We start from the raw sequence: 16,584 nt of genomic DNA, 5'->3' as shown, positions 1-16,584 counted from the left end.
TGTGTGTGATACGCGGGCCTCTCACTGCCGCGGCCTCTCCCATTGTGGAGCACAGGCTCCGGACGCGCAGGCTCAGCGGCCATGGCTCACGGGCCCAGCCGCTCCGTGGCACGTGGGATCTTCCCAGACCGGGACACGAACCCACGTCCCCTGCATCGGCAGGCGGACTCTCAACCACTGCGCCACCAGGGAAGCCCAAGGGTTCCTTCTGAGCCGTGAAAACGTTGATATCCTATTAGACACACCAATGAAGATGTAAAGACGGCAGCTAAAGTCTAGGTGTGGGCTTTGGGGAGGGGGTCAGGCTGGAGTGAAGACTCGGCAGATAGATGAGATGCCAAGCCACAGAACCAATGGATGTCACCTTTGCACCTGAATTTGGGGTGAAAGAAGGAAGGAGGAGTTGAGTTTCTACTTTGAGCATCGGGAAGGATGCTGGTGCCATTGACAGAAACAGGGTGTGGAGACAGACGAGGCATCTGTGGACCTGTGAGGTGGTAACCGCTACTGACTTTGGTCTTGAACAAGTTTGAATTTGATGGAAATACAAGTGCTTAGAGGAAGTTGTTTAATAAGCAGTTAGAAACAAGGGAAGAGATGGGTCCCAGGAGCATGTTTTGGTTCATTGTCAAGGTCCCCGTGGAATTGAGGATACAGAGTGATAAGGCTCAGGTGGAAAGATTAATTTTGACCAAATTCAAAAGAAAATGAATCATCATTCAGGATGCCAACATCTTAAATTTATATTGGGACCTGTACCTGTGAGTTACTTGGGTTATTGATTTTTAGAAGATTGCTGAGAGCACAAGAGCAAAAGGGGACCCCTTTAATCAACTCAGATAGCCAACGGGCCCCCCTTGTGTTCGGTCACTTCTCAGAGAACCAGCCCTGCCCTACCCAAGTCCCTGCTCCCCCGCACAGCGTTTAGGAAATGTGCGAACTGTGGAAGGATCTGTCCTACATGTCCTTGCTCTCTTAGTAGAAAATATGGGACACAATTCCACAACTTCTTGATGGCTCAGGGACCTCACTGAGGACCTCTGTGCTTTTTATTGGCTGTGGTTGTGCTGGGACAGCCTCGTCACGGCAGGGGGCTGGGGCGGGGAGTTGAGGGTGGTGGCCCTTCACTAAGTGCCCTGCACTCCTTGTCCTTTTATAGGAACTTGGTTTCCTTTTTGAAGTTCTTTCATTTCCCCCCCCCCCGGCCCCCGGTCGCACGGTGTCTGGACCATTGGCTGGAGTGTTTCATCCCTCCTGATGGGGAGAGGGTTGTTGTGTGGACCATCGGCTGGAGTATTTCATCCCTCCTGGTTGGGAGAGGGTTGTGGTGTGGCCTTCGCTTGGCTCCTATGCCTGGAGCCCTAGGGACCCACCCCTTGAAAGTTTAGAGAGTATTTTTCATTGATTGCATTGCTGTTTCCCTACTAGCACATCCAGTCTTAACAAAGCATCACACAGCACAGGAACTCAATATTTTGTAATAACATATATATGTGTGTGTGTGTGTATGTATATGTGTGTGTACATACATACACACACACATACACACATGTATATATACATGTATGTATGCATACACATGTATACATATTTATACATGTACATATATATCCTGTTATATATATGAAACTGTTATATGCAGTGGTATGTATATACACATATATAAACCGGAATCACTTGCTGTACACCTGAAACTAGCACAACATTGTGAATCAACTCTACTGCAATTAAAGGAAAACCCTAAATATCTGTGCAAAAATAAAACCCCCAAAATAAAGCCTCACAGAGCATAGCGTGCTTCTCGGGCGATTTCCCCGTGCACAGCTGGTCTTGGCCTCAGGGAGCTGATTCTCTCTAACTTCTTCCCTGACCTTCTATGACGGTGGCGTCTGGGGCTTTAGCTGTGGTCCTCCTGCCTGAAGTCGGCTTCACTTTGCCAGTCGCGCACAGACTCTGTTTTAGCTTCTGGCCTCATCAGTGTGGAATGTGCTGCGGTAAACGATGGGCCTTGGAGCTGGTAGGAACCCTAGAGACCGTGGTGGCAAATATCCTGCTGCTCAGGGAGGATAGGGGATCAGGGAGGACACTGCCCACCTCCCAGGACTGAGAGGGGAGGGGCTTTGGTGGTACCGAGAACTTTGGGGGACCAGAAACCTTCAGTGGCCAACATTTTCTGAGCACCTTCCAGTGCACAGGTTTGTAAAAGCAGAAGGGCACCAAGGAGCTCTTCATCTTTCAAAGTCACTGCTCATCACTCATAGCGGCTAAAGTTAGAAACACGAACGGAGGAATGATTAATAATATGATTAATAATGGTTCATTCATTTGATGGATGAGTAAACAGAGGAATCTCTAAGACCACAAAGGTAGATAGTTTAATGTTAGAGCAAATTCAAAGACGAAAGTACGTTTTGTGCCCATACCATGTTAGAACTAGGTGAGAGCACATAGGTCAGAGTCGTGTGATGGTAATGGGATTGTGAGATTAAAGCATAGCATTTCCAAACTTTCTCTAATGCTGATTTATAATTCCCGTTATGGGAAGACATACAAATAGGGACTTCCTTAGTGGGCCAGTGATTAGGACTTTGCGCTTCCACTGCAGGGGCCTGGGTTTGATCCCTGGTTGGGGAGCTAAGATCCCGAAAACCTCTAGGCCAAAAAAAGAAAAGAAAAAGAAATACAGCAAAATGCAGCTGACCATCATTGACACGACATATGCCTTGAGTTGCTTTTCTGGGAAAGGGGATGATTTGCTCTATTTCCTGCTCACAATCTGCTAGTGAACGTGGGGCTGGTGAAGTGGGAAGGTGTGTGGGACTCCAGTTATTGAACAGGGTCGTCTTTGCTCAGCTTTGATTTCAGCCTCCTTCACTCCATCTTCCAACTTTAACGGTGCCGAGTATCCATCTACGCGGCTTTCCTTCCTCTGCTTCATCCCCAAACGTCGCATCTTCCTTTTGTTTCATTTCCATTTTGTAAGCTGTTTTAGGACTGAAATGATTGCTGAGTATGAATGAAGACATTCAGGACAAGGTACAGCCAAAGTCAAACCCTTAATTTTCACGAGGGTGGTTTATCTAGATTGTGGTTCAGCTGTGGACAACTCACCCCAGACAGCTGGGAGTTTGATTTCATTGCAATTTGTGTTTACGGGTGACCCAAGAGTTGGGTGCGAAGTGTGATGCCTGGATTGTCTCTCATCCTGGCATGAACTGGGATAAAGCCTGACACCGAGGCCAAGCTGTCAATGTGTTGATGGGATAATTGAACCCTGCAGAAGACAGCCACTTTAGTACTTGGCTTCTAGGCAGAGTCTCAAATGAAAGTCACTTCTCTTTTTTTTTAAACAAGATAAAGGATTTTAATATGTTGAAAGCAAAGTTTAAGAAAATAATCAGGTGGAACGAGGCCTTATGAAAAATTCCCCAATTAAGAAAAATAAGTACAGGTAAACATGCAGAAAAATCAAATTAATACAAGGATAAAAAAATAAAATTTTGCTCCTAATTATTACCTACAGTATTGTTTTGTAAAAGAAAGCATTGTTTCTACAATTTGCTTGAGATTTCTTTTATATTTTTTCTTAAAGATATTTTAAATGTAGGTAATATATGCCATGTTAAAAATTCACATTTTTCATTAAGGGATAAAATGAAATTTGAATTCCCTCCTTCGCTCTCTGGTCCCCTGGTCCCTGACCTGAAGGTAACCAATGTTCGCAGTTAGCAAGTCACCTTCTTCAAAGCAAACCCTGGCCTGGGTTGCTAGTGCTTTGAGCGTCATAAAAGGGGGGGTGGCCGGGCCCGCTGATTGTGGCCAGCCCTGGGAGATGCCTGTCTGTTTCCCTCATTGTTCCAGAGAAGCAGAACTTCCTCTTTCTGACTGATTACACATTGTGAAGCCACACATTTTCATGGTCCCTTTACTCCCGAGCCAGCTGTCAGGCAGAGACAGGGTCTCCGAGCGCAAACTGCTTGAAGTCTTTCCTGTCTGGTTTCCTGAGTACGAAAAGGCAGGGCTAGTTCTTGCTGCCTGGTTTTTCATCTCTTTCCGAGCGGTCTAGCCCATCAGTGTACCCGGCTGCCCCAAAACGGCCATGGAAGGAAAAGGCTGAAAAGCTCTCCTCTGATCAGGCCTGTTGGGCTTGTTTGGGAAATTACATTAAAAAATTTGAAACTTGATCTCTAGACACTTACGGCCATGGGTGCTTTTAGCCTCACGGGTCTTTGTATTACATCTTAAAGTGGGAATTTTAATATTTATAAGTGAACATTCCTCAGATAAATATAAAACTCAGATGCGTAGTTTCACCCAGTGCCCAACGCTTCTTCCCGTAACGCGTTTGTCAAGTGTTTATTCAGCCAACTCAGCATCGTGGTTCCTATGCAGAATCCATGCCGCTTGGAAATAGCCTGTGTGATCCTCACACAGAGGAGAGGAATGTGGGCTCCAAGCAGAGACGCAGTGCACTCGGAATCTGAGACCCTCGAGGCCTGCCGTCCACCACCCCGGGTCCTTCAAGCCTCAGCACACTCATCTCCTCTTCTTGAACCTGTTTCTTGCCATCCCTCCCCACCCAGGCTGAGTTAGGAAGCTTGTGGTCTGTCTCCTCACTGGGCAGGGAGCCCCTTGAACCAAGGCTCGGTCTCATTCTGCTTTGGGCCTGGTACGTGCAGGCACCGGACACCCGTCTGCAGAGTGGCCCAGGGGACTTGTTCTGGTCTCTACAGGAATTTCTCTGCTTTTGTTTCTGATGACTCAGATGGCATGGATTAGTCTTGTTTGATCTGTTATCAGCATGGGAAACGAACGTGCATTGTGGACCCTTGACACTGAGAAGGGTAGACCCCCCAAGGCAAGAGGTGAGCATGGCGCATCCACAACGGGTCCTGGGTGAGCGCGGGATCCGCACCTCTTAGAAGTGCGGTGTTTGGAGCTCGGCATACATTTGCGGAATGCCTGCGTGCCTGAGTGAACTGATGTTGCGTGGCCGTGGGTACTTGAACTCTGTTTCCACTTTTGTGTCCCTCAAAGTCCGTGCATAATCACTAGAGAATATGGAGGGTACAGAAGGGTTCTCAAGAAGCGGTGTGTTCCCTCCCTCCCGCCACAGTGGTGAATCGGTGATGCCAGGTCTGTGTTAGAAGACCGTCCCATCTCATGAGACTCCCATCTCTCCCCCCACCCATGGTGTGCTTGGAGATCGTTGCCCCCCCCAGAAAGAGGCGTGGTCTGTATCAGCTACCAAAGCTGCCCGTCATGTGCAACTTGGCTTTTTAACAGAGCTCAGTAATGGGCTTGTCCCTCCTCTCCCTGGAGTGTGTGTGTTTGCGGAAGAGAAGGTGGCCAGCACGTTGTCCCATAGTGAGGGGTGAGGGGACACCAACTTGCCTCTCCCCATCCCGCTCCCCTCTGCGTTAACAGCTCTGGAATTCTCAGGGCTCCCTAGCATCAAATCAGGATCTCGTGGAGGCCCCCCAGGAGCCCATCAGTTCCATTGTCTCGGGGGGACGGGACAGGGTGAAGAGGTGGAGAGAGCCGTGATGGGGGTGGTGCTCACGGAAGGTCTGTGGGGGGCACTGGGCTTCCCCAGGTCTGAAGTGCGGGGAGGGGGTCAAAGCGTACACTCGATCTGTAAGATGGAGCGCCGCTCGGGATGAAGATCAGTGCAGACACCCCACGTGACGCCAAGGTGATTCATGCCCAGCTCTTAGAGATAAGCCTCCAGGCACTTCTGGCCTAAGTGGAAGCTTCCTCTTCACCCCAAATAAATGAGTAGTAGCCAGAGGGCAGATAAGGAAAGAGCGTCAGGGGAGGAAATGGGAGGTTGAGGAGGGTAACACGCAGAGGTGAAAAGAAACTCAGCTTCCTGTCGGGGAAAATGTGGTTCTCCCTCGGGGAACAGACAAGCTCCCCGGATGGTTCAGGGAGAAAAGTGAGAGGAGACGCAAGCAACACAAGGTGCCTGCAGGTTAGAGCAGAGCAGAGAGGACAGAGGGAAGTGGGTCTGGTTTCCGGGGAGTGCTGGGCCCTCGCATTGGCTTGGCACTTCTGGGTATGGGCACCTTCGTGAGGCCAAACTTCTGAGGCTGGTTCTGGAGGAAGTGAGTCATTGAAGACCCAGCTATACCCTGAGCAAGTTTGTCCCTCTGTCCACTTATGGCAGAACCTCCTCTGATGCTCAAGGTTCCAAAACAAGGGCTGGCGAGGACATCGTTTCAGAGTTCTCCCAGCCGTTTCCCTGGTTTACTAGTTCCCTGAGATGCCCTTCCCAGTGAGTGAATGAATGAACGATTCCCTGGTCATATGAGGTTAGGGGATGCTGCATCCCAGTTTCCCTTTGGAGAGTTACAGAACAAGTTAGCCTATCACAGGCTCTGAAATTCCTGCACTAAAGGAATTTAACACGTCATCTTTCAGGCCAGCTGGACTGCGGACAGGCTTGCTGTATTTCTATTGCAAAACCACACAGACCATGTGTATGGGGCCCCCTGGATTAAAAAGTATATGCAGCCCTTAGAGGGTGGTCTTCGCCATGGACTTTTCCCCTCCTTTAAGTAACACCTCTTAACATCTTGAGAGATCCCTGCATTCTCTGGGGGCACAGCTCAGGAGACACTGGAGTCAGATACTGTCTTGCCCATCAGGGGTGTGCAAACAGCACTACTTTCACAGCATTTGTGGGGCAAACAGTCTGAGTGGGGTGGACTCGTGCCCACTCATCCAATCAGTCCTGCCTGGAACCCACAAAATCCTTTTGCAGGATGGTTTTCTGAGATGAAGATGCAGCTTGTGGCCACAGATAGAGCGTGAATTACTTCTGCACCAAAGCACCATCCTCAGCCCCAGTGTTCTTAGCTCAGCACTTTCTTCGGTCTTAGTGATTCCCGTATTGGCAGGTGGTGGTGGGAATGCTCCAGGGTCCTCTAAAATGTTTAAAGGCCACTGATATGCAGTCCTGAACATACATAACAAAGAATCCTTGAATATACGTCTGAATTGAATGTGTAAATTCTTAAATCTGTGTCTTAGAACTTAAAAAAGACTGAAGTGACCTCCTGGACCTGTTTCCTATCTCTGAAGTAGTTAAAACCCTATAAACCTTCAGTGTTTTGGGGGGGTTTAGATTCTATGATAGCGGTTCCCAAACCTTGCTGCATGTTAGAATCCAGCGTTTAATCCCGCTGCCTGTGTTGTATCCTATTCCAATTAGATCACAATGTGGTGGGGTGGGGGCAGGGCAGAGCCAGGTATTTGAATTTTTTTAAAGATCCCCAGTAATCCCAACATGCAGTGAAACTGGGGGCACTGACGTAGAAGCACTTTATTTTTATTATAACCACCACGCCTCTGTGAGAGAAGCAGGACAGGAGCTCGTCCTCATCTCGTAAGTGAGATACAAAGGTCGTACGGGGTGAAGAGACACGATCCAGGTCACAGATCAAGGTTCCAGACAACTGTCATTCCTTACTTGGGTCAAACCCGGCCAATCAGACTAGATTCTGGGGATGTTGGGATATGAGACCGGGGGGTGGGTGGGAGGAACTGGGCTTGAAAACCCAGAGGATTGAACGCGGGCCTTCGTGCCTGAAGGAGAAACAAGAAAACCCCTTCAGTGTCATCCCTCCTGCCCCAGCAATGCTGCCTCTGTCTGGGGACCACTGGTCTGCGTTTCATTTCTAGGGACACAGAATGGACCCTGCGTGCCAGAGTTGGAGGAAATTATCAGAGCCCACAGCTTGTCTTCGGACTTAATGTTGACTATTTCTCTCCTTTGATATTCTATTTTTTTTATAAAGTTATTTATTTTACGTATTTACTTTTGGCTGCGTTGGGTCTTTGTCGCTACGTGTGGGCTTTCTGTAGTTGCGGCGAGTGGGGGCTACTCTTCATTGCGGTGTGCGGGCTTCTCACTGTGGTAGCTTCTCTTGTTGTGGAGCACAGGATCTAGGCGCACGGGCTTCAGTAGTTGCGATGTGTGGGCTCAGTAGTTGTGGTGCACGGGCTTAGTGGCTCCACGGCATGTGGGATCTTCCCAGACCAGGGCTCGAACCCGCGTCCCCTGCATTGGCAGGCGGATTCTTAACCACTGTGTCACCAGGGAAGTCCCTTTCCTTTGATTTTTAAACAAGTCCTCCCCGTGAATTTTGAGGCTGTCTCGGACATTCCCACCCTTGATTGTACAGTATCCTAGTCTCTGCATCAGCAAGGCGTGAGAACACCTACCAGTCTGTGGAATTGTCCTATCAGCCATGGAGGCTGTTATGGGGGCAGCGGGATGGGGCAAGGGGCTCTGAGGGGGATGCTGTTGAAACGAACGATTCACTAGTAACTGGGCTTCTCTGAAGCTTCAGGGCTCATAAACTAGAGGCTTAGAAGCAAGGATGAATGATCCCACATCCCCCAAATATCGCCGGCTCAGAGCATTTTTCCACCGTCTGACATGATTGATTAATCCTATTGTATGTATGGGGAGAAGTACTCACATTTCTTACTTTTTAAAAAAAAATACACTTATTTTTATTGTATAATTCAATATTTTGTTTGTTTGTTTGTTTTTGTTTTGTTTTTGCTGCACTGCATGACTTGTGGGATCTCAGTTCTCTGACCAGGGATTGAACCCGGGCCATGGCAGTGAAAACGCCGAATCCTAACCACTAGGCCGCCAGGGGACTCCTGGTACTCACGTTTCTAACAGCCTTACAAATGTGGAGGATAAGCCAGGAATTCCTTTGGTTAGAGGTGGGCAAGCAAGGACGGTGACCCCTTGGATGACATACTCTGTGTTGCTGGGGACTTGGAATGGATGGCCTGACATTCTGAGATTCTAGGTCTTAGAAGGAGACATGAGGTGCTTCAACTTCCATTTTATCATCATTATTATTACATGAAACTCTCTCTAGCTTAGAGGACTATTTGAGCATTATTTCTTCCCTAGCTCCAGAAAAATGATATTGTGAATTCTCCTAAAAACGTATTGTCATGAAAGATTGCCACTAAGACTTAGCAGTAAGGAATCCGTGAGGCCTGGATCTGACCAGGTTGACAAAAACTCGCTTTTTTTTTTTTTTTTTAAGAGTTTGAATGAATCTGTAGGATGCTATGCTTCGTGAGGTATATTATAATAAAACACTGACATTGGGAGTGATTTACTTATAAATGCAGTGGCGTTGAAGGTGACCCCTGTCAAGAGCTCGCTCCCTTGCCTTCCACAGTGGTTCCTCGATGAGGCGGGAAAAGGGGTGGAAAGTCTGGCAGTCGCTCACCTGAGGGCCGTGTTTCCCACCTGCACAAGCCGGTCCTCGTGTATGTTGCAGCCAAAAGAAAGATTTAGAGCTTATTCAGCCTGGACCACTCACAGTAGGTGCTCAAACCAGCAGCGGCGCCTGGGAGTGACTTAGAAATGCAAGTTCTCCAGTCCCCAGAGCAGCTCTGTGGAGTCTGCATCCTTGGGGCGGGACCCCGCGGCCGTGTTTTCCCAGGCTCTCCCGGGGTTCAGTGCTCACGGAGGTGGAGTGGCGTGGCCCTGGACTGATGGTTCTCAAAGTGGGGTCTCCCTGCCACAGCTCCCCACCTCACCCGTGACCTTGTTAGAAGCCACCCGATCTCTTAGTCCTTGGACGTTGGCAGTGGACACACTCCCTGGGACTTTCCAATGTTCGCGGATGAACCTGTAAAGTAATCCATTCTCCGATAAGCACAGAGTCTTAACCACTGGACCACTGCTTACAGGGGATGGAAGGGCTATCATGGCCTTCCATGATAGCCACTGGCCAGGAAAGTCCATGTCTCCCAACTTTGGATTTCATTTTATTCCCACTGCATACAGGGGATGGAAGGGCTATCATGCATGATGGGGAGAAATCCAACATGTAGTTCCGGTACCCTCCGACCCTTAAAGAATGGAATCATTGGCTGCGAGTGCCTCTAAATTGCCCGTATTTCTCGTTGCCAGTAGAACTGACAGAAAACATCGGGCTTCCCGTGAATCTGCTTGAGAAACATGACCTGTGGCCCGCCTATGTCACGTACACATCCCCGCTGGTGAAAAGACTGATTGAGAAAAGCAAAGCCAGAGACGTGGAACGCTTGCAAACGGCCGAGGAGAGCCGGCCGACGTACAGGCAGAGCAAGCCTCCCAGCGTCACCCAGCTGGAAAGGAGAAAGTCCTTCACGTCCTCAGGCAACATGACGTTCGAGGACGTGAGGTCAGAGACCACGCTCTCGGCCTGGGGCCCTTTCTCCATGTCGGACACGGGTCCCCCCGTGGTTCCAGAGCGCACCCACTTCCACGCGGATGCTAGGGCAAGTCCCACCGCCGACTACAACAAGATCATCTTCTCCCGGAAGCTGAGGACAAGGGTGCTTCCGTACCGCTCACTGCTGGCCGGCGAGGAGAAACACCCCGACATTTAACAGGGAGTCCCTGCAGCCACCCCCCAAGCTTGTACAGCAGTTAAGGGCCATTTGCCACATATTTTGTGACGGCCTTTGCGTTGGGACTTGCCCCTGCTCGGGCAGAGGTCGGCTGAGATCAACCAGATGGAATGTGGGCCACGGAGGGGGTGAAGGCACCCCGTCTGGCAGTGCAGTCATGTGCGGGTGGGAAGCCCCGGGCTCTAGATCCTGCCAGAGATGCTTAGGACCCAGCTGGGGGTGAATCAGTCCTGGTCCAGGCAGGAGACAGCAGTCACACCAGAGATCCTTTGATAGAAAGAATTTCTAGCCAGGTAGCTGCAAAGGCAGGAAGGGGGCACAGAGATGTGGATGGAGGGGGCGCCCGCAGGAAGCAGGCTCGGGGGACAAAGAGAAGGCATGAGCTCATTAAGAGTTAGACACTCGGAGAAGGGGCAGGTGGGCTGCATCTCAGTTCCCAGACGCTGGTGTCCTGAGCTCGCAGGAGACCCCTTTGGGGGTGGCAGCCACCCCTCGCCTCTGAGGAGGGGGAGCTGTTTGGCTGACGGACACCCTGAAGTTGGTTCTGAGAGTTGGGAAAACCAAAATGGGACTCAAATATTTGTTTCTGGAAGGAGTTGACACCGTCCAAGTGAACGAGAATTGCTGGGGGAAACAGAAAGGGACAGGAAGCCGACAGAGGTAAACAGGAAACAAATCAGGAGCGAGTTCCTTCTTCCTCCAGCCTCCGGACTCCCTCTGGCACTTCTGATGGGCAGAGCCTCACCAGGAGGGGAGCAGAAACGTGATTTGCAGGATCCCAAGCCCTGCATCTCAAAGCAGAGTGCAAAAGGATGGGCTTGGAGCCAAGGGAAGATGAGCTCACTACGTGCCCGGTGAGGTTCTGGGCGATCCCACCTTGCTGGCCCCCTCGGCACCTGGTATTGGGATGTTTGTTCCTTGGAGGGTTTACAAAATGGCAGTGGAGACCCGGGCGTCCCCTGCTGAGAAATGGAGGATTTTCCTCCCCTGTAGTTCTTTAAGGCTTGTGGAGCTTAGTTGGCTCGGGGAGAGGTTCCCGGCTGGACCCCAGCTATGCTTTGTCAGATGCAGCTGGCATTGGTCCACCCATGCTCTGAGCTGTTCCCACTTGGCCTCAAAGCAAACGATGCTGTACTCAGTCTGGACGCAGAAGACTCTGTCTTTAGACACAAAGAGACTCGAGTTATGACAGGCAGACCCCACGGTCTCAGGCTTGGGGCTTGCCTGCTGAGCATGGCCTCATTGGTAGCATCTCTCTTCTTTGCCCTCACCTGAGTTTCTCTGCTTATATTTGTGAACCAGTTAATACTCACCCTGTTTCCCTCACGGAGACATAGAAGATGCAATGTGCTAGTTGCTGGAAGAGGCTGAATTTGCCCTACAAGCGCGTTCGCTGCATCCAGGAGTCTTGCAGAAACGTTTGGGCTCCATGCTGGCTGCCGTGAGCTGTGTAAGATCTGCACGAATTAGGAGCTCCAGACCCATTCCTGGGTTCCCAGCTCTTGGCCAGAATGAATTTTTGCAAAAAGAATAGGTGATTTCCAGTGAACCTGAATGACTGTATTTGGGTCCATGGAACATTTATAGACATGGAGGCTGGTGATAAATTCTCAGCGAGAATTCTTCTCTCTTCTATCCTTTTCTGGGGGCTTACAGCCAGAGTATGTTTGGGAAGCTATGGATTATAGATCCTCTTTGTGTTAGTGTTAGTTACATAGTTTTTTGGGTGTTTTGTTGTTTCTGTTTTTTTAAATCTCTAGGTGTTTGACAGTTGTTACATGCATATACTCTCTAAGTTAAAATGGTTGTTTTATAGATAGTATTGTTTAGATTAGTTTAATTCTCAGCCTGTCACAACCACACAAGCAGGATCCAAGGACATACGCACTCTGCGCTGTGATGAAAATGGCTTGTGTCCGTGACTGCGGTCCAGACGCATTGTCTCCTGAGGCCGTTTTTGAGAGAGAAACAGTCTAATTCCTTGGAAAGGAAGGAGTCCCTTCAAGGCCAAGCTGAGTTCGCAGGTCCCTGGGGGGGTGACTGTGTAAACAAGGCTGCAGTGCTGGTGGGTGCGGGCCGGGTGCTTGGCGGTGGCCTGGGAGCCCTCCACTTGGCAAGGGAGGTGGGGGGCGGGGCGAGGGGAAGGCCTCAACCCAGGGGCCTGGGGGAGCCATGCACTTGATTGACAGCAAATCCTCCTCTTCCTTTCGTGGGCCGGAGGACCTTACTGTAGGAGGCGCGACTGCCCCACAGTCCCCTTAATCTTTCCTTAGGACATGGATAAAAGCTGGGTACCCTGAGATAGGGATTTTGACCCCTGGGATTTGGTGGGCGTCCCAGGAGGTGGAGGAGAAGTCACACGTAGCCCAGGGACCCCAAGCAGGGACTGGCTCCGTGTCCCTGGAGACGGAGACCCGCAGCAGAGTCCCAGCCCCGTAACCTTGCTCCGCGTGTCAGCAGAGGTGGTAAAAAAGATCGTAGAAGTGCTTTGTGAGATGTGGGCTGGCCAGGGTGCCCGTCAGGACCGAGCGGCTCTTTTCAGCTTTAGCTGAGTCATTCGTTCCTAGAAGCCTCTTGGAAGCCCCTCCTTTCTGGAGTGATGGGCAGGGGCGGCGGGTTATCGGGGCCACAGATAAGACAGGATGCGAGCCGGAGGGGGGAAGTAAACAGGGGCCTGGGGTTTACTGTGAGCTGATGTCGTCAGAGCCCGCACTGAAGCTCAGGCCTGGGTTTGTGTTTGTCAGATAATCAGGAAACCCTCCCTCTTCCTCCTTCACTAACCCCTCCCCACTTGCATCTCTTCCCAGGGACCCAGCGCCTCAGCCAGCTACCTGGGCACTTGAAAACCACACTGCAGTGCCCTAAACCAGCGGGGCGGGGCTGGGCCGTGTGCATGAGGGATCCTCTGGGGCAGTACGGGTGGGGGTGAGAGTGGGCAGGACCGGCAGGGATGCGGGAACACCCCAGCTTTAGGTGGAGCCCGCTGCCACCCCATATTCTGTGCCTTGGTCCTGACCATGATCCGATGTCCATATGGAACAGGGCGGGATAAACAGTGTCATGAAAATGACCTTGGGCTTAATGCCAAGACCCCCATCTCTTCTCCCAGGCTCTCTATTCCAGGGCAAATAAAAATTCCCACTCCACCTGAGGCCTTTCTAGGAAGCTTCTACTGCTGGGGGCTGGGCAGAGCTCGTGGTACCAATCCACTTCCTCTTCAGGTCTAAGTGTTCAGCCACCCAGGACCCTCCGATGCTTTTGGTAGACAAGGCAGGGAGAAGCACAACGCTTCCAGCAAGTCAGCATGGTTTCTGCGGACCACCAGGCAGGAGGGCTTTGTGGAGAGAGGAGTTGGTTCCAGAGAAAGTGGCGGCTGGAAGGAAGCTCGCCCCGAGGGCCACGCGTGCGCCAGCACGGGTGCACACACTGTTGTGTGTTGCAGCACGTCTACATCCATTCACTGTCCAGGGGCTTCTGTATGCTTTCCTAGCTGACCCTGAAGGAAGTGAGCCCCTCTGGGACTGGAACCCAGGCCCTCAAGCCCAAGTCCAGGCTGCCTCCTCTGTACCCGGGTCCCCTCCCCCTTCTCCCCCTCTTTCTCCTCCGTGTCATCACCGGCAGTCCTGCTAGCACGTCCTCAAGAGGGCAGGTGTGCCTGCCTGTGGCTGCTGACCCTCAGGTTCAGCCATGACTCCATCTGTCAGGCAGTGGCTTCACTAGAAGCCCGTCGTGTGTGACCCGTGAACCAGAGCTAACTCACCGTCTGCCGCTGGACCAGCAGAGCTAGGAAGGAGGGTCTGGGAGGGCCGTGAGATCTGGACAAGGTCAGCCCTGCTCACGGTCATCTTCCCAGAGCTCGGCCCACAGCCTGGCACACGGTTGGGGCTCAATTACTTACTGAGCGAATGATTCACAACACCAGGTCCTGACACCCGAAACAGAATGCATGGCGAAGCGGTGGTTTCTTTTGTAATATCCAGAGGCTGGAGAAACCACTTGGCCGGGTTGTGTAGAAAGTTTGAGGCAAGCGGCAGGCACCTTTGCTGTAAGGTTCCTTCTGGTCCTGACAGTGTGATTCGAACAAAGGACCCAGCTGGCACCTTGGACGTGTCCTTCCTTGTAGGACATGGGAGGGATAGAGTAGCAGGACAAACAGTCTCCTAAAATTTAACATCTAGTTATTCTGTCCTTTTAAACGACCAATCCATGCCTGTCTGATGGAATTCCAAGTTAATTATACATATTTCCTCCGGGCTTTATCAGAAGGGACAAAATTTCATAGACCTAACAGTTTCTCGGGTGCCGATCGAGGGCACCCGACAGATATGTGCTGGGTGCTGGCTTGTGCCAGGTGCCCTGCTGGGGGACCAGCCGTGAGCAGGGCAGATACTCAGGCTTCCGTCCGGTGGTGCAGACACCGGACAATCACTTCATCCCATCGCGGTTGCGAGGGGTGTTACAGAGAAGCACAGGATTCTGTGAGGGCGTTCTTGCCTTGAGCTCCTCATGTGCCCTCCCCAGGCTCATGAGGAAGGGATTAGAGAAGGAAGCAGGATTCGGATCGGGACAGCTGCTCATGAAGAGGGGTGAGGTCATGGCGCAAGTTTGGCCAAACTGAAGCGTAGTGGCCTGCTGAAGGTTTTGAACTTTGCAAAGCTGCCTTCAGTGTATGCTGGCCTGGCTCTCTTGTTTGTTTCTGTAGCACCATGGAGCTGTCCCCTGGCTGGGCCGAGGTTCAGGGCATGGCCTGTCCCTCCCGGCCCCACGAAGCAACACAGAGGCGGCGCCCACATCTGCACGCTGCTCACCCCAGGCCACTCACTTCCTGCCTTTTTGGCTGGAGGGCTGGCGAGGCAGCTTCAAGGCAGGCCTCTAGCCCCTGTGTTTCCCTGACCAGACCCCGGGCGGGGACCAGGCCCAAGCCCTCAGCATCTGGCCTCTGGCCCACTGAGCCTCACCTCAACTTCCCCAGGTCTCGGAGCAAAGAGACCAGTTCTGGCCTTCCAGCATTTCTGGGTTTGTGGAGGTCCCTCTGTAGACCGGGGCAAGGGGTGCGCTTCAACCCAGGGGAAGGCAGGGTACCTGCTCTACGCCCTTCCTCTTTCTGCCCTCGTCTGCAGAGCCTCTCCCTCCTTTTCTTTCCCCCCTCCTTCCTTTCCATTTGAATTTCATTGTTATTTATTTTTTTTGCCATTGCAAAATTAAATGACGCTTGTTTTATGTGGCTCAGGCTCCTTGCGGTAGAAGTGAGCCGAGATGGCCCAGGCTCCACAAACTTTAGGAGAAGCAGGTCCCTTTAATGCTGGGATCGTGGGTCTCAGCCTCCCTCCTGAGGCCCACGGGGAGTGCCCAGACGCTCTCTGGGAAGCTCTGAGGAATGCTTGCGTAGCTCACGAAACCGCCCCTCAGGGCCCCTGTCACCCTGGCCATTGTCTCACTCCAGAGCAGTTGCCCCAAGGTCCCAGGTCACTGCTGTTCCACTTCTCCCCAGCCCAGCCATCGGGTCCCCCTGTGGTTTCTCAAAGCACCGCTCTCCCAGGTTGTCGCATCAGCAAGTCTACCCTGAAGGCCTGGGCGTGGCAGAAGCACAACAGAGTAAATTACAATTCTATTGGAAGTGTCTATTTTGGGAGGCCCATAGCCTAAATCTGAATGCTGTTCCCTGGTGAGGGCCAGCTCCACCTCCAATATGGATCTCAACTCATGCCCGTTAACTCAGAATCCAGGGCCAGTACCCCCTTAATCCTGGAGACACTGGAGCCACCTCCACCTTCCTTTCCTGGGTCAATAACCTCCCTCTTGGTCACAGAATTGCCACTGGGATACCAAGTGGCCCATTTCTAAGAGGTGGTTTAGTTCTCCTGGCCTGGAGAAGACAATCACAATATTCAAGAGAACACAGTGCAGTTGGGGCTTCAGAACAGTTAGCAGAGGGCTTTGTCTAGTCCCCTCGGGATCCTGCTGGCAGAACGTGGGGAAGTTATGCCTTCTGATGTCCAAGGGTGGGAAGCTCCTGGCAGGATACACACAACAGCACCGCCGCCATCTCCATCAGCAGCTCCATCACTACCACCATCACTACCACCACCATCACCACCATCACTACCAACCCCACCACCACCACCACCACCACCACCACCACCA

At 51.5% G+C, this 16,584-nt stretch overlaps 1 protein-coding gene across 1 annotated transcript in view; it reads left to right on the top strand.

Moving 5' to 3' along the window:
• CDRT4 (CMT1A duplicated region transcript 4) overlaps positions 1–10,419 on the top strand; it is an 85,098-nt gene extending 74,679 nt beyond the window's left edge. The window contains exon 5 of the mRNA XM_024752657.1: positions 9,959–10,419. Within this exon, the coding sequence (XP_024608425.1) occupies positions 9,959–10,419 (461 nt within the window). The remainder of the gene's footprint in view (positions 1–9,958) is intronic.
• The last annotated feature ends 6,165 nt before the right edge of the window (positions 10,420–16,584 follow it).

This window comes from Neophocaena asiaeorientalis, unplaced genomic scaffold (genome assembly GCF_003031525.2).
Source record: "Neophocaena asiaeorientalis asiaeorientalis breed wild unplaced genomic scaffold, Neophocaena_asiaeorientalis_V1.1 scaffold540, whole genome shotgun sequence".
NCBI classification, from domain to species: Eukaryota; Metazoa; Chordata; class Mammalia; order Artiodactyla; family Phocoenidae; genus Neophocaena; species Neophocaena asiaeorientalis.
Note: the sequence above shows the minus strand (reverse complement) of the source record. Positions and strands in the feature narration are given on the sequence as shown.